Raw genomic sequence first — 19153 nt, forward strand, 5'->3', positions numbered from 1 at the left:
AACTCTGTTTGAGGGGAAATAAGCTAGAAACAGTTGTTCCCCCCATTGGATGGCTATAAAGGTGCTTTCGTTTATAAATTTCTCTCTGCCTTTTACCCTACCTGTACTTCTGCTTATCTCCAAAAGTGTTCCTATCTAACCATTTCATGTCCAGTGCCATGCATGCTTTTCTTGTTACTTGTTTATGCTTTATTTACCTATGCAGTAGCCTAATCCCCACACCCTTGGGCCGCCACAGTGGAGCAGATTGTAAGTCACTCCTTGACAAATCATCCAAATGTGTTCACCATTCTGTTTGCAGAACCAAAGATCCTACAGGCTAAGTCTTGGCTGTGGAGCAGGGCACAAAACATCAATGAATACTCTTTGATTTCTCCATGTAGTCAAATACTCTTACCCAGTGATGAACAAGTGTTTCTACAGCCTTTGCCAAATGAATTGAGGATCTTGCATTTCCAATCTGTCAAAGCATGCACTCTCTAGAACAGGGTTGACATACTTCTCAGACTGGAGGATCATCCTTCTCAAGATCAAGAGTAATGCATTTTTTGTTGTTGTTTCACTTTGGTATTGTTTTCTCTAGAGTCACACAGTTCACTTCATTAAGAACTATTGCTTCATAGTATTGATTACTGTTTGTGATCCATTGTGGCACATTTCTGAATTTTATTTTAAAAACATTGGAGGGAGGTATTAGTTCTCTTTCCTCAAACCATATAAATTAATACTGCTAATCTGTCCTTACTGTAAACACATATTCCAATTTATTCCTTACTGTCCCAGCTCTAAACTATACTTGTAAATACATGTCATGTCAAATGACTTTGAAAGGTACAACATCAGCCACTATGGTGTGGTCAATTTTTCATACTCTGAAAAGCCTTATGAATCAAAACCCAGTTTAAAGCTTGGTCTGTCCTGTTATAAGTAAAGACAAAAATGTCATTCAATAGCATATTGTTATAAATATATGGGGAATGTGTCCTCACCAATAATGATTTGTGCAGTTATCCTTGCAAAGAGCATATAAGGAAATGTCTTCCCAATCCAAATTTCCTTCTGATAAAACTTTGGCAAAAGCTTTTCTAATCCTAGGTTTCAAGTCTTAAAGAATAATTTTGCTGGATGATACATGCTTTGAGGATATGCTATTTTAAATATCATATATTTGCTTCCAGACATCTGAGGGTTTAATATGCAAATTAGTATACCATTTCTCCCTTCTCTCTGCCCCACCTCCATGTGTGTGTGTGTGTGTGTGTGTGTGTGTGATATTTTAAGCATTTCACAATTTTAACATTCTTTTATTCTAATGGGAAGGGATTTTGTAATCACCTGCTTATGTGTGCCCTACACATGCAGACAACATAGACTAAAGTTTTATCTCTGAGAACTTAAAATAATGTGATTCACATTTATACAATGATAAGATTCTTAATTTTTGTTTTATATTTTAATACATATAAACTGGAATGTAGGTTTAAAAATTATTAAATTATATTTTACTTGATACTGGATCCCCCACATACATCAGATCTTCATTGTCTCCCACCACTACCAAGTCCAGTGTTGGAGGTAATATGATGGAATGGTGTTACACCAGACGATTGAGAGGAACTGCAAGCCTGAATCTTCAAGGCATTTGCTAGTTCGTAAGCATAAGAATTAGCATAGCTTATTAGCATACGGAGTAGTCCTGAGTGTGATCTAATATGACAACATGGATCTTCCTGCAGTTTCTCATCTGCATTCAGGGAGTGACCCAGCTTATTTTAAGTTTTACATGTTATCAAGGTACCAGTCTCTGGAAAGGAGAACAGGGACAAATAATCAACAGACTTACAGAAAGTACTTCTTCCTCAGAGCCATTAAGCCTGTGTTTCAGACTTAATTCTCTATTTCTAACCTGCTAAGATGAGAACCGTAGCATGTCTTTGCCTCCATTCCCGATTCTCACACGCCATTAAGATTGAAGCTAATTTGTCACATTGATACCGAGGAATGTTACTCAACGCTGAATTAAACAGGGAATTTATATAGAACAAAACCAATAAGCCAAGCAGCCTTGACATTTAATTTTCCTGGAAACCTTTCCCATCAAACCAGGAAAGTGCATACTACACATTTGCAAAATGAGAAGTGGTATTGTAGGAGAATAATCGCATGGAAACAATGAGTGAATAATTTGAAAGTGATTGGATGTTATCGATGGTCTTTTCTTCTTCCCTTGTCCTTTCCTACCTTGAAATGACATTTGTGAGTTTTAGCTTTTAGAGCCAAATCTATTTATTTTATTCATTTTTTCACAGACATGGAAGATTTGTGGAAATGAAAGTAGAAAATTTTTATCTTTTTGACCATCAATTCCAGGTTTACACTAATGATTAAGATTATCATTTTCTTGGCCTTAAGCTCAAAGGAGTGGTATCTGTCTACCAAGGGTTACCTCAAAATCATAATGTTGAATGTGATTTTTTTTTTTAGGATTAGTTCACGATGCTGTTTGGCTCCCTAAGGTGGGCTGAGCATACAGAAAGAATGATATTTCAACTTTCTATTTTAGCCATGGTTGGCTAATGCTATTTCCTTTAACAGAAAGTCAAAATTTAAATGCTTTGACATAGTACAAATTTATCACTCACATCCTGATTCAGTGTAGATTGGCAAGAGATTAAGTAAGATAGAGAAGGGTCCTGCTTCATACTGTCATTTGGAGACCCAGTATTCCTTTATAATGTAAACCTGCCTTCTTCTAAGATTCAACACCCCTCCACTGTGTTCTCTCTATCTACCTGGCAGAGAAGTGAGAAAGAATAGAGGTTTTTGCAGGATAGAAATAGGTAGAAATGCAGCGTAGAACTGCACTCAACAGGACTTAATAGAGAAGAGGAAAATTTTTTTCGTGCAAGTCCTTATAAAAAGGAGAGCGATAGCTCCCTTTTTTTAAAAAAATAAATTTTATTTTTATATTCCCCATACAATTACAACCCTCTAATTTTGACCCAATCCCTCCCCTCCCCGCCCCCCACCCCCCATAGAGTGTCTCTGGTTCATAGTTGTTTGTTGATTTTGATTTTCACTTTCTTATAGTTATTCATTTTCCTGGTCCCTTATTTAAGTTTTCTAGATTCCTGCTATGAGTGAGACCATCCGGTATTTTTCTTTTTCTTTCTGGCTTATTTTGCTGAGCATGATCCCTTCCAGCGCCATCCATGTTGCTGCAAATTGCATGTGTTTATCTTTTTGATTGCTGAATAATATTCCATTGTGTATATATGCCACATCTTCTTGATCCAGTCATCTATTTTTTTGGCATCTGGGTTGTTTCCAGGTTTTACCTATTGCAAATAGTGCTGCAATAAGCATAGGGGTACAGGTGTTCTTTTAAATCAATGTTTTTGCGTCCTTTGGGTAGATCCCTAGGAGTGGAATTGCAGGGTCATATGGTATCTCCATTTTTAGTAGACTGAGGAACCTCCAGACAGCTTTCCATAGTGGTTGGACCAGTTTGCACTCCCACCAGCAATGTAGGAGATTTCCTTTTTCACCACATCCTCGCCAACATTGTTGTTGCTTGTTTTTTGATTATGTGCCATTCTTACTGGTATAAGGTGGTATCTCAGTGTGGTTTTGATTTGCATTTCCCTGTTGATAAGGGATGTTGAACATTTTTTCATATGCCTGTTGGCCATTTGTATAGGAACATTAATTTTTAAATCCTTTCAATCTCTTCAGTAAAGTTAGGTTTACTTAATTAAACCTCACCTCTTTTGCCATGAATTAGTAATATAAGTAATTTCACTGAACACTTTCCTGAAGTCCCAACTTTCCCAGGACACATTTATACCAATTTTGCTGTAGGCAGTTTTCTGCATTTATTAGTAATATTGTTTCAAATTACATCATTTCCCTAGTCACTAGACTCACTATTCCAAACTGGACCAAGAGAAAGAAATAAGTTGCCTTTTGCTGTGTATTTTAAATTAGCTTCCTGAATGTTCAGACTTATTACCATCAAAAAAGAGGAATCAAAATCTTCATTTAATACTTTTCCCATGTGAATTTCCATAATTTTCTTTTCCATTCATCTGGAAAGCTAGTTCATTTTCTCCAAGATCCCTCATTCTTACTGACCACAAACCTCCCTAGGTGCTGTGAAATAAAACATGGGTTGGGTGCCAACTTCCTTTCTGATATGGTGTTGCTTTCTTTAACAAAGGCTTTAGATTTCTGGTTATGAATTTAATCTCATGAACACCATTAATTCTGTTTAACATATATAAAATTATAAGGATGTAAAAAGTTTTGTTACAGAGACTTTTTTGTTTATAGCATAACAGTTACCATGAGTTCCCAACATAGAAAAATTCAGCGTCTATCCTCAAAAAACTAAGACATGTACGTTCTTTCCAAAGTTAAGTTCATACATGATTATTATAATAGATTGTTACTAGTTGTCAGCTACTGGTTTGTTTTCACATCATACTATTTAAGAGATTGCACTCAGCAGTGTCAGAGAAACCATTACAGCAGCTTAACAAAATATTTATCTTTCTTGCATAACAAGAAGTGAGGAGAATAAGCCCCATAATACCAGCATCCAGGTATTTTTAAGTGGCTTTTATCTTCACTGTCCCTTTTGCCACCAGAAGGCACGTTTATCTCATGTCATTATTCCACGAGGGAAGAGAACAACACAAGGAGGATAGGTAAAACTTCCCTAAAAATCTCTGATGCACCTGTATTTATTTCTCATTAACCAGAACTCAAGGAAAACCAGGAAATTAAGATGTGAGTCAGGTAGTGTCAAGTTACCCAAAATTGGGTTTTGCTAGTAAGGAAACCTGGGAGAACAGGTACTGGTAAAATAACTAGATTTCTTCCATAGTAATCAATGCATTGAAGGCAAAGGTAAAATAATGGAGGCATTCTTAACATATTCATTTACAAAATAACATAAATAAAATGACACCCCACACGCGCACACACACCCATGATGGAATATTTTGCAACTATTACTATACTTTGTTCTGGAAAACAGAAGCCACTCTAAGAGGAATAAGAAACATTTCAATTCAAAGAATTCGAAGTTTATACAGTCTTTGGAGGGCTGGAGGCCACTCCAGGTCTCCAAGACCAGGATCAGGAAGTGTACTTACTTTGAATTCTTCCCCAGGCAGAGCCTGAGGCACAGATTTATGAGCAGATAGTTTACTTGGGAGGTTTTCCCAGGGATCAGAAATGGGTGATAAGTGAAACAGCAGTGGCCAATATAGAGCTGTATTGTAGAGGGGGCATTTTGGGAAGTGGGAGCTTGAGTCTATCAGAGCCTACCGAGAAATATCCAGGGGACCTTCCAGAATTTTCTGCTCAAAGATTGAAAGGTTGGAGGATTTATTGACTCCTAAGAATTGCCACCAGGAATAGTAACTGCCCATATTTCTGAGCTACACTCATGTATGTGCCCCAACTAACTCCCATGAGTTTGGGAGGAACTCCAGAGCAATAGAGATATGTATTATTCACACTTGAGGTGGGATGCTGCCAGCTTGAAATGAGTTGAAGCCTGTATGGAACTTTGCAACCATGACTGAAATGAGAGGTGAAGTCAAAAGGTTATGAACCAAGGTGCAGAGGCAGCTGTTACAGCAAATTACAGGAAATTGAACACAAAGGAGGCAGAAGAGAACAGCCACAAAATAATTCACTTACTTAGCTGCCTGCAACACCCAACCTTGTTCCTTTATATGCCTCTGACAAAATTTTCCATCTCCTTCTACCATTGCCTCACAGTGCTATTGGGCAATAATGGCTTCTCTTTCGCCCTTCATGTGGCATGAAAGTTCCCCCACTTGGTGAGAATCTAAAGGGATTCCTGATAGAAAGGGCCTCAGAAATGTGGTTTCCAGGCTTCATGCCCCTGAGGCACAAAAAAGAGTTCAAATGGGAAGGATTGTCCTGAATATCATAAATGATATCTGACCCAGTAACAACTGATGAATTATTTATGAAAAGTTTATTTTAAAAAAAAATCTAGAACTTGTTGTAAATATCACTGGTGAGAGAGTGATCCCACCCTAGGGTTTGGGGGATGGCTGCTCACACAATACCAGACACTGGATAGGAGAACAGCAGTTGATTTGTCACACACTCATAGCTGGGGGATGAGGATGCTCCACAAAGGAGCAGCACTAAGGCACAGTGAACCCAGGAGCTGTGTGAGGCAGACTTTGTAGTGTCCACAGGATGGGAGTGCCCCCTGGTTCCTGCTGAACGATGTGACTGCCTTGTTTGAATAACTGAGTAATTCCACTTACTGACAGGGAACTGAAACTTGTTACTGAGGCATAAGTAGGAACTGTGTGTGACTCCTTTGATAAGAATTGCTTAGCTAGAGACTCTTATCCATGGGAGTAGAGTAGGCAGAAGAACTTGCAGTTAGGCCATTTGAGACCTGCCTTCCCGATTTCACCAGATACCAAGACAACATATGATAATAAGCCTTAATTTTAGGTCTTATATCACATAAATGACTACAAATCTTCACTGATTTGCAGAGAGATAAAAGGACATATTTTTTTAATAAAGACTAAATGGGTGTCATTTAATCATCTCACTTTTCAGAGCAGCCCTCTGTTGCTGATTTCTATTTTGTAGAAAGACTGAGGACCTCAATATTCAATTCAATCCCAGGGTGCAGTGTTGGTAGTATTCTTTAAGGGTAGAAGGGGAAGGACAGAGCTAGACACTTAGTGAGCATTGGGAAATATTTGAGTCAATAAAATACTAAATAAAGACATGAACCAGAAAGCAAACCCAGCCAAGGTAGAAGCTCCCAGCCTTTCATTACTTTGCTCCTGCAGACACTTGATGTCTGACCATCCAGAATTCACTCTTCCACCAGCTGGTGTGTCCCTAGGTTTAACACCACCTTGTCTCCTGTGAGAGAGGAATATAGATTCTCCTCCTTAAATCTGAAACCCTTAAATCCTCCCTGCCTCAGCAGCTGTTGCCATGGCCTTTAGTGGGTTGAAAGGAAAGTGGAAAGACTGGAGCCCGGGAGCTGTTAACCCACTCAGCCATTCTTACCTGAACTATTTCCCGCGGTCAGAAGTTGTGTTTTCTGCATTGCATGTTTGTTGTTTTGCTCTTCTTTTTTTTTTTCCCACACGTATTTCCCCTAGTCTCTATAATTGTGCTGTTCAATATGGCAAGCACTGTATAACTCTGTTCACCAGTTACATTATCCACATTTTAAGTGCTCAATAGCCACCTGTAGCTCTTGGCTACTGATTTGGGCAATACATCTTACAGAACATAGAAATGTTCTATGTCACAGAAAATTCTGTTTGACAGAGGCACCTGCATCACATTTGTAGGATCATTCATGCATTTATGTAATCACTGTGCTGAGTACTTATGTGCCTGACCCTATTCTGAGCACTGAGGACACAGCAGAGATAAGACAGACAAAATTTCTGCCTTCCCAGAATTTACATTTTAATTTAGAAAGCCTACATTCAAATGTCAATTCAAATGTTTATCAATAGCTTGAAGAGAGACAGCACTGGAAATAAATGGCTAATTGTTTTTAAATATCCTGGCTCATTCCCACTCTGATTTTTTAGACCTCTCAATTGTAGACTTCTGATTTGGGCTGATTTTCAAGGTGCAAATGGCTTATACATTTGATTTATCATTAAGTATTGGTTGTCATTAAATCTCTTAGGTTCTGGGTGAGAGGTTTATTTGAAAGTAATTGTGGGATTAAATCATTTAAATCAATTCTGGCTCCCTGTGTTTAGAATTTTAATTCAGTGAAAGGTCTAGTTCTTACTGGTTGGTTGTGTATAACCAAAACAGAGCCAAATACATTGCAATCATTTTGTTGGATTTCTTGCCACAAAAGTCCATGTTTCAGTATGTGCCCCATTATGGGAGTCACTCCTACAGAATTAATATTACTAGTCTAAGATTTTAAAAAATGTGGGTGGATGGGATTTCTAAATTAGCAATTAGAGTTCAGACACACCATGCTATTGCTCTCAACAGGAGCAATGAATGATTGCCATAAAATTCAACTAATGTGAACTAATGAGCTGTTCATTTTCATCATTGGTAAGCTGATGAATTACAGTGTTATGATTGAACAAGACCTTGGAAATGGGTCTTTCTGCTCCAACCACAGATTTCCCCACTTACTGGTTTCCTGATGATAGAAATGATCTTTGCAAGGTAGCAGTTGAAAGGTAAAATCCTGCCATAACATTAAATGAAAACCAGATATTTGCTTTTGCAAAGCATGGGTTCTCAAATGTTAGCACGCATCCTGGAGGGTTGTTGTAGGCCCTCAAAGTAAGGTCTAGGGTGGAACCTGATAATTTGCATTTTTAACAAGTACCTGAGTGTGCTGATGAACCGAGAACCACATTTTGAAAACCATTGGTGTAAACCATTTGGTTGCATTATTGTGAAGTTAACGAAATAATGAGCGTGCCTCCCTAGCTAGCTAGCCTGCAGATCTGAGGCTCTCCAAGCTTGATCCAAATCTATCCAGAGGTAAACTTGGGTTTGAGTGGTCATCTAATGCTATGTAAATATCTGTAGGGAGGATTCTGGGTCATGGGACTTCCAGTGAGATTTCAGCTCTCTCGTAGATAGGAGGTGTTTATTTTGTTGTTGACATCCAGGTATATTGAACCTTGAACTCCACTGAACTCCATTTGAACTCCATTTCTCTGCTTCCCAAGTACTGCCTGCTTCCCTGTTTTGTCCTCTTCCTTTATGTGTCCTTCGCATCCCCTCACAAAAGATGAAAACTTTGGTCCACCTGTATTTGAGAAGTTGGAGAGCCAGTTACATTATAGCCAATATTACATTGTTTAAGATTTTAAAGCAGGTCCTCCCTGGTGGCACAAGAGGTTAAGCACAGCACTGTGAAGCTATCCGTAGCCTCTGCAGCACTACTTCCATGCCTGGCAGCCAGGGAGCAGCCCACATGTCACAGCAGACCTCTTCTCTCTTACCTGCTGCTCCCCTCAGCAGTGTATTTCAGTCAGTCTGCCTATTCTGTTCCCCACTCTGTCTCTGGTGCATCCTCTCCCCCTCCACACCTCTGGCCTACACCCCAGTTCTTATATGCATAAATAAATTTTAAGAAAAAGAATTTAAAGCAGCAAATGTTAGTTCTTGTTTCTTAATGTTCTCACCCTCAAACACTGGGAACCTTCTCACTTTTCCACATTTACCAGTCAAAATCCTTAACCTTCAAATTTAGCTTCAATTCCATCTCCTTCAAAAATTTTGTCCTGCTAGAAGATCCTTCCTCTGAAGAGACAGGACATTTTTCTTGTACTTCTGCCATGCTCCAGACTCAATGGATGTTTGTCATTTCATTCTCAAAACAACCCTACAGAAAAGGAGACTGAGAGTCAAGAAGGGAAAAGCATCTTCTGATTTATTATAATGTGGTACAGTATATAATATAGTTTGTCTGATACAGCCGGGTGAAGCAAAGCTCTCCATAAGGGACTTTGACATGATACTCTGTCCCCCTGCTAAACTACAAGCTCCTTTTGGGCAGGGATTGTATTTCATTTGCCCTATTTCAGACCCCTCCTGCTAACACAGTGCTTGTACTTTCTGGCACTCAGTATCTCCCAGAGAAGTAGGTCACCAGCTCACTGTGCTTACTCTGTGTCTTCCTGCCCTGCTGCTCTCTGTGTAGTTGCCTGTGGTCCTGGCAGAGAAGGGGGTGCTTTCAGTGTGGCCGCTCCCCACTACTACCACTCAGACTTTGTAGCCTTGGCTCCTCTCTCTTTCCTTCCCCTGTAAAAACAGTCTTCAGGAAAGGGTACACCATTTCTCTTTGGGAACAGTGATGTGGAGATTAGATTAGGGTGGTTTCAGCTCTTAGTCTTCATGTGGTTTCACATACCTCTTCACTTCAGTGAACCTTGGTCCCTCTCCCTTTCAGTCATTATCTCCTTACTCTCCAGACATTCCTATGAAGCAAGTAGCAGGGACAAGGGAGAGGTTTATCAAAAAGAGATTGGGTAAAAGATCAAAAAGAGTTCACATTGCTTAAAACTTGAATTGCATGAGTGGCTGTTGTGTGTCTAAATATTTAAAAAATACTGAATCACTCATTTTGTATTACTGAATCACTCAGTATGGTTCCTTTTATCCTCACCTCCTGTCTCTGCCATTTTCAGGAATGAGAACAAGTGGCTCCAATACTCTTTAGTCAGGGGCAGGGGTCCCTGGTTCTATACCCACTGCACATCCGAATTCCCTGAGGACTTCCCTCAGTCTCTTGGGCAGTCTTATTTAATTGGCCTGGTATGTTCCTTATTTAATTGATCTGGTAGGTAGGGTTCTAATGTGTAGTCAGGGTTAAGAATTGCTAATTAGGTTCTTGGTTTCCAACCCTACCTTATCATGAGGGCCATTTGGAAACCTTTTTAACTTGCCCCAATTAAAATTCCTGAGGGAAAGCCCTAGGAATCTGTTTTAAAAATAGATTCTGACCATCAGCTGGTTTGGGAAACTCCACTTTTGATACTTCTTGATGTTTCTTCTAGCCCTTCCAATCCTCAAAGGAAGATAAGAATGATCAACATAGTTAAATGAACTATTTAAGACCATCCTAGTTCAAATATGTCTCTTTATTATGCTTCCCAGACCAACACAGAAACTTAAGAATCATCCGAAATGCTTAGAATATCATAATTTCACTTTGAGATCAAGCAGGCCTGCGCTGGTCTTCCTGGTGACCTTAATCAATACTCTTCAGATGATGGCTGCATCCATTTTATATCAGACCACCCCAGTCATGCCCATATTTTTCAAAATTTCTAAGTTTTATTCCAGCCTTTTACTCAACAGACTACCCCTTATGTGGACTCATTTGACATAAATTATTTTTAAAGATTAAATCAGAACCACAAAACTGCCTTCATATTAGCTTTTATGTGGGTTGAAGTGGAATGGAAGGGGCTAAAGAAAGGTTACTGGGCCAAGTGTCTAAAAGCAGTCATAGAACCTCTCTCCCTGGTTCTGGGTTCACCCATGCACTGCCACAAATCCAAAAAAAAAAAAAAAATGGACCTTTAGTGCAGAAAAAAAAGGTGGTTAGAGGCAGAAGGAAAAACTCCAGTTAAAGTCTGCTTACTAACTGATGGTGAGAAGTGGAGCTGTAGATACAGGAGCTGGCAGGGTGTGTCAGAGGTCTGCTGAGGTCTGAGTCCCCTCCCACAGGTACCTCAGAGGTAAAGAGTCACCTCCTACCTACCTCCTAAAATGAGCCCTCCCCCGTACCCCCTGACTCAAGAGAGGCCAAGTATGATTGGCTTTAGATGCCATCTTAAATAGCACTGCACAGGCAGCATCCCCTCTGGCTTGGATGGTGCCCAGAGTTCAGGAGGCAGAGTTTGTCCCTTCATCCTGACAGAACCAGCCACTCCAAGGACCTGAGAGTGTAGGGCTCAGTTGCACTGGGTCACTCCAATAGCAGGGCTATGGAAAAAAGCGAGTTGGAGGTCAAAATTAAAACTTAGCCATGAATATGATGTAAATACTCTCACATACTGAAACCTATTGCCTGTTTAAAGCATGCATTGTAAAAAGCAAAAATCTTTTGCCCCAAAATATGTCTTAGCCAAAGCTTTATTGAGGGGCTCAGAAGACTGCATGGATATTGCTTTCGATGTTTATTGCTAAACTTCTCTTTGTAAGGGTCTATCCCAAAAGAACCTACCTAATCCCCACTTTTCAATTAAGAAAGCAAAAGTACCTTTGTTTTCCTTAGTAAGTACCCTTCCCTCATACTCCCCTGTGCTACCTATGCTATTTAAGATGGCCTTTAAAGCCAGTAGTGCTTGGCCTCTCCCGTGTATACAGGAGCTATACATGTTATTGTTAAACTTCTAAATGGCTTTCCTCTTATCAGTCTGGCCGATGCTTCTTTGATTATTTAGCAGTCTAGAAGAACCCAGAGGAGCAAAGAATTCCTTTCTGCCCCCCACAGCATCATGGGTTTAAATGTTCTTTCCACATATAAAACATTCTGATAAAAGTTTTTCCTATGGCCTTACCTCCTTTCTGTGGTAGAAACTTGATACATCTTTCAGGAAGATTGCCTGCTGCCCAAAGGAAATACACATAATTTTTAGGTCCAGGATTCAGTTCCCAAAGATGTTTTTCAGATACTACAAAAGAAAAAAATGAATGAGTTTGCTAGGGACAAGAAATACTCTTTTTCATAAGCAATGTAGTCAAAGTAATAGAACATGTTCCTTTGGTATTTGGCATTGCTGCACTATCATTTAATTCCCTGACCTCAGTGTTGAGTCTTTAATACCAAATTCATGAAAGGGGAAGTGTGGTATACTTCATTTTGCACAAGCACCTTTCTATCTCCTCAAATGATATAAATGTATAGAAAGTCTTAATATACTTTAATGCAGAAGAAGGAGCTTTGTGTCATTCTAAAAAGCCTCAAGCTCATGATCCTATTTTTACCCTGTTGCTGACATCAGTGTCTTGGACAGCATAACACCCTTCGCCAGGCACACACAAATGCAAATCAACTGCAGCTGATTTTGAGGAGCATGCAAGCAATTCTCAGTCCTCTAAGCAGAATTCATAGTAGTTAATTCCCTTTTGTAGTCGGATCTAAGGAAAAGCAGATGAACATTTTTTGCCCTTTTATTTGGAATTCAGCCTCTCAGTGACTCTGACAACTTCCAATATTTTCCTTTATTTTTCAGAGAAGGAAATATGGAGAAGAAAGGAGCTCTGTTGGAAGTTCTATAAATACTTTTATTCTTCAAATCTTACTGAGTTCTGGACTCCAGGGCTGCTAGAGAACTAGGAAATGAAGCCTGGGTAGAGAATAGATCAGCCCTGTCACCTCCATCAATATGGTTCTCTCCACGCTCTTCAATTTGCTAGGAAAGTGTTCGTGCTGGTTCTGGCAAACCTTTATAAATCAGAACTCACTTAGTCCTGTTCCTTTTGTCTTGTAGTCTTGGCCCATGTGAGTTAATGCTAGTGTTTTAAAATAGGAGATTTCACCTAGATGTCTGGCTTCTCTTGAAAAATTAGGGGAAAATTTTTTTTAGATTTTCAAGTTTGAGGAAAAAAGACCTGTTTTCCAGCTGACAATTAGCTGGAGCCAAAAAAACAAAATTTACCTATGCTTTCTACTTCATCATCATCCCCACTACTCAGTAAACTCCTGGGGAGTGTCAGTCACTGTAATCATGCTTTCACACTATGATCGTAGATTCAGAGGAGAGTGAAATATTTCTTTGCATGAAAGTGAGAAAATTTGAAAGTGGACTAGAAGAGTCATAAGTTTCAAGAAAAATGGGAAAGACCATCCATTTCTTTGTAGAAGTGAAGTATATTCATGCATTCAATATGCAGAGCACCTGTGTCAATAGAATTTGACTAAAAATGCCATTATAACCTAGACCTAGCCTGTTAGTACATCAGCCATTTGTGACTTATTGTGTAAGTGAGCCTAAGAGGTTTTCATATTTACCACCCTGAAATAATCCAGTGTTTATGATGCTCAGGTTCTGGGGTTACTTGCTAAATATCGATTCCATCTTTTCCTAGTTATCTTGGTTCCCAAACAACCAAAAGGAACATGTCTGTATACCATTAGCTCAGGAGAAAGGTGAAGAAACATATCATGTGCTGGGCACACAGTAGGTGCTTTACTTCATTTACATTCTTTCAACAATCTTCTAATTTAAGTGTCAGCCCCATTTATATGTTTAAAAGCTGTGGTTCAGACAATTCAAGAAACTAACTCAAGGTCTTATAGATGGGGCTTTTGAGCTTAACTTCTTGGTGTCTCTATCCTCAACTGTAAAACATTGAGTATGGGCCTTTCCAAATTTCTTCACAGGCCTGTGACGATAGTTGTTATGTTAGGTCTCGTATTTCTCTCCCTCATGTTATTTTCCCAGAGAGCACTCCATCGTATGTTGGTCTCCAGCTTAATCAGGTCATCCCTGTCCTAACGAGACGGAGAGCCATTGTTCTGTCCTGTTCAGGCTCTGCTGTTGATCTGGATTGTTACTCATATTTCATTCTCTGTCTCTCAAAATATTTTAAAGCTTAACACAAATATAGCTGATTCTTAATAATTGTGTCTATTCTTATGTCAGTATCCATTGTTTTATTTATTTTCCCTCCACCAAATCATCCATGCCTATACCCTTTCTCCTATTCCCTCTGGTACCATTATCTTCTTTTTGCTGAGTTCAAGTTTTATTCCTCCTGTTGTTTGTATAGATTCCCCTTAACCATTAGGCCACCAAGGTTGACTGACTTATGTTCCCCTAAATCAATGATATATGACTATTTCTCTCTCTTCCTGTTACTTGATCATTTATTCACTGGACATTTCTTGAGTGCTCCCCATGTCCTAAATACTCCATAGAAATCCACTAACCATTGCTTCTATCTCTATTTCTGATCACCTTTATCTTGATACATTGTCTCTTTCATTGACAACTAATACAAGGCTATTTTGCACAAGCCTTTTGCTGGGATTTGGAGGTTTAAAACAAGAAACAATAAGTTTAACTATCACACATCTTAAAATTCATGGGTCACCCCTTGTGAGGAATTTCTCACTTAATCCTTTATTCTTAGGTTCCATCTACTGCTGTCTTTTAGAATTACCTCTTTCTGTCACATCATTTCTTGTTTATCATCTCCTCAACCTCTCTAATTTCCAGACCAATGAAACCCTCTTTTCTAGCCATTGGGAACTCAAACCCCCTGCTATTTTATGATGAAGAACAATTTAACCGACTCTTTCTCTCCATTTTACTCAGCAAGATCACAAGCAAAGGGGCTTTAATTTGCCTAATCAAAGAAGTCATTCAGCTACTGCACCCTCACCCCCCCAAAAAAGAGCGTTTCTCGCCCTCTGAATTCTGATCCCCAGAGCTACAATATTTAAAATATCATTTATTTTTCTCCTGACACTGAATTTTGAAGAGATCAAGTCTCTCCCAAATAAATAAAGCAAGTAGAAGATAATTCCCACCATAATCCCAATGATTTTTTTTTCCCTAGGATTTAATAAAATTATCTTAAAGTGAGTTTGGGGGGAAAACAAGCTCAAAGGACAATGAGACACATCTTAAAAAGCAGGGAGTAATAAAATGGGTCTAATTCTACCAAGTTTAATTTAAACAACACTTACTGTTTAGAAAGAAAATGAGAAAACAGCAAAATGAAACATAACACAAAGTCCAGAAACCGATCTAACGGAAATAAAAAATATCAGAAGAAAATACAAGCAGTATTTATGTAATTCTGGATTAAGGAAGATCTTTCTAATGATGATAATATATGTGTGCCTTACAAAAGGAAAAACAGCATGCTTTGCAGTATAGATGAACCTTGTTAAGTGAACCACTGGATTAAAGAGTCAAACACATAAAGCCACACATTGTGTGATTCTGTTTATGTGAAATGTACAGAACCCATAGTATATTAGTGCTGCAGGGAATGAGGAAAGGGGAGAATGGGAAATGAAAATGAACTTTGGAGTTTCTTTTTCGACTAATGAAAATATTCTGGACTTAGGTACTGGCAGTCACTGCATAACATTAAAATATACTGACAACCCCTAAATTGTATGTTTTAAAGGAATTTTGTGATGCAAGAATTATGTCAATTTTTAAAGTTTTTAAGATAAAATCAATTTTTGGGGGGGATACCATGAAAAAAAAGCATGCCAGGAGGGAATAATTAAGGAATTTATCAAAGAATAAAATATTTAATGACAGTTGCTTAAGATGATAAAGCAGACTTTCTTCGGGACCATTAAGATAGATGTAAAGAACACTACAATGGAATTTACAATCTGGTGAAAGAGATTGGGCTCAAATCCTCATACAGCAACTGGTGTGGAGATGGGAGTTGGGGGAATTACTGAGAGTAAACATCAGGGGTAAGGGAGTTCTGGTTAAATTGACCTAATAGGATTCTTGTTGAAGATCGACCAAGGTAGTCTTCACTTGGACAGTGAAGGATGAAGAATTTGGTCAGATATTGTGGGTAATTGGATAGCAAGAATGGAAGGTTCTGGGTAAATGAATTTAGTAGGTTCTTGCTAAAACTAGATTTTTACAAGGAAGTACATAGATGGACTTTGGAGAAGATTTAGAAGCCTTACTATAGAATGTCAATAAAATGTGAATTCTTACTTTCTAGTTACCCATACAAGTTTCCTTCAGTGAGGTCTAGTTTCAGATTTTCACTAATTGATTAATTGGTAGTTTTATAACATAAATTATAAATAAACTGCTGTGTGACTTCAAAAATGTTCCTTTTCAGAGTCGGATATTTTAGGTTTTACAACTAGGATCATGAATGGATTCTGATTATTAGTTTGAATTGTTTCCCAGCTGTAACAATCTTATTCTCCCAAATTCCTAGACAGAATCATGAATAAACTGGAGGACAAGCAGGACCAGATGATACCATGAAGAGAAGTTTACAGGCCCTCTATTGCCAACTGTTAAGTAAGTAGATATCGCATTTTCTCTTTCCTAAAAAAAAAAAAAAAAATCTATGTTACTGCTTGTTCAGTGTCAGAACCTTATACACTTTCTGGAGAAAGACCAGGGTTCGTTCAATGAGGGAGAACAGTAGATTTCCCTCTACTTCATCTAGGTACTTAAAGTATCAAGCATTAAGTCATTCCATTGCTTGGGCATCAATTGTAATATGGTCTTCTCTATTATACTATGTCTAAATTGATATGGTGAGCACAGTTAATTCAAGAGTGAGTGTAGAAAACAGTATGACCCTTGGTTTTGTGGTAGAATAAAAGGTTATTCCAGTATGATCTCCTTTCTGTAGGTTTCTCATGGGGAAGGAATGGTAAGTTGTATTTGGTGAATTTTGTCACATAGAACCTGTTACCAATGGGTACCTCTGACTTGGAATGTCTTTCATAGCTACACATGTTCTCAAACAATGAGTGACGGAAATGTGATTTCTTTAGTTTTGGTGGTAGAATGAAGTGTTCAATTATGATTTTCTGCATTTGCAAAGCACCAGATGCCATTTACTGACTGCCCAACTTTGAGATTCAAATGTTACTGAAAGAATGTAAAAATCAAGACCAGTTGGTGGGTTTGACATTCAGATTGACCCACTTGCAGCTGCAGGCATTGCCCTGTCCAGGGCAAACTGAAGCCATTGAGTTGGAAAACTTGTAGTTCATTGTGCCTGTCTGGGTCTTGCTGAGGTAAGTGAAGGACCTGTATTATCGAGGCTGAATAACTTGCTATCTTTTGCTGAGAAAATAACATGGGAAAATCATCAATTAAAATTTTGCTATTCAGTTTATGTAGCACCTCCAATGTAAAGCCCTTTATCTTCAGACACCATTCTGGTTGGATGATTCAACAGACTCATTTCTTCTGCTTTCTCCTACTGAATTCTGATTCCTCAAATTCTGATCATGGCAATGTTTTCAGCTTGGTTGGAATGTTGTCAAGAGTTACAGGGACTCGTACATGGTCTTTCTCCATGTAGTCTATAGTACTGTGGGTTTGTTGCCTTTTTTTGTTTAATAATGGTAAGCCTGCTTGTTAGAGATTAAAGAAACAATGTCATCAAGGAATGATTAATTCCGCTTTGATGAAAGAGGGGACATTTGAAGGATAAAAGGGCATACACCAAACACACCCTCAAGAAGGGGAGGTAGACTTTGCAGGCAAAGGAAACAGGAAATACAAAAGAGCATAGATTTAGAAGGCATCAAAATGTTTGTTGAATTCACCAATGTTGATTGTGTACCCATAATTTGCATAATATTATAGTCATATATTATTTGAAAGGCTTCAGGTAAAGTATTCTGTTGCTCACAATCAAGTCTTGTAACAAGGCCAGTGCTCCAGAAGGAGCATATAAACAACTGAAGGGTTTTCCTCAAACATCTGGATAGCTGCAGAAATCAATTTTTTCTTAACACTTTCATTGTTTATAAGCTTACCTGGAAATACAAACAATCTGGAGTAGTTTCCTGCTGGTTAGGAGGTAGGCACTGGCCCTGTTTAACCTCCCTAGATAGGTGATTGTGGGCTGGAGCTCAGCTTATACAGAGCTGGGAGGGGTCAAGCACTTGGGCATTGAACTCTTATCAGTCTGACTTCAGAGAATGGGTTTTTCATCAAATGAAGGACTTGTAGCATTTTTTTCTCATGAAGGGAATTGGTTATTTAGTAAAATGTTTGAATTCTAAATAATTTAAACTTTGGAATGTGCCTCTACACACACACACACACACACACACACACACACACACAACCAGCTCATATATGTGATTGATCAGCCAATTATTAAATTATGGTTATACTGACTGTCCACAAACAAAATTTCTAAAATAAACTTGAGAAAGAGTCAACATACACTTAACATGTTTCTTTATGTAACTCAGCAAATGTATTTTTACCTTTGGTGGGGAGAAACTAGATAAAGAGAATATTCTGGTTTTCTTCTGTCTCATAAAAAAGCATCACAAAACTTTGTGGTTTAAAGCAACAACAATCATTTATTTTGCTCATAAATCTGTAAATTGGGCAGGGGTTGACAGAGACTACTGTTCCTTTTTTTATGTGTCTGGAGACTGGGACAGCTGGGGCTGGCCCAACATCCTTTTTTTCCCAGTCTTTTCAAATGACAAGGTGGGACTTCCTCCAGGTGTAGTGGCTTCCTACTGACAGGGTAGTCAGACTTCCTACTGACAGTTCACACCTATGAGGCCAGGGCAAAACCTGCAAGACTCATCCAGAAATAGGAGGGAGGGAAGGAGGAGCACAGGGGACTGTGGTGATGGTGCACGTATACATTGGTGAAGGAAATTCTATGGGGAATACAACTGAGGGAGGTGGGGGGGGGAGGCGGGGAAGCAACTCTTGTTTAAAAATGAATGATGTAAAAAATAAATTTTTAAAAAAGGAAAAAAATAAACTGACCTGGGGTCCCTAAAGCTCTGAAAAAAATAAATAAATAAATAATAAAAGTAAAAGTAAATCTTAAAAAAAGGATTAGGCTTGGAAGTCTCAGAACAACATAACTGCAACATTCATAGAATGAATCAGTTCCT

The 19153-nt window shown here is 38.6% G+C and overlaps 1 protein-coding gene across 1 annotated transcript in view; it reads left to right on the top strand.

The window, feature by feature from the left end:
* TMEM108 (transmembrane protein 108) overlaps positions 1–19153 on the top strand; it is a 233458-nt gene that overhangs the window by 102816 nt on the left and 111489 nt on the right. Inside the window, 1 exon segment of the mRNA XM_054701012.1 lies at positions 16474–16559. Coding sequence (XP_054556987.1) covers positions 16520–16559 — 40 coding nt within the window. The 5' untranslated portion in view covers positions 16474–16519.

The sequence above is a fragment of the Talpa occidentalis genome, unplaced genomic scaffold (genome assembly GCF_014898055.3).
Source record: "Talpa occidentalis isolate TD23 unplaced genomic scaffold, MPIMG_talOcc4v2.1 talOcc4.4, whole genome shotgun sequence".
In the NCBI taxonomy this organism is placed as follows: Eukaryota; Metazoa; Chordata; class Mammalia; order Eulipotyphla; family Talpidae; genus Talpa; species Talpa occidentalis.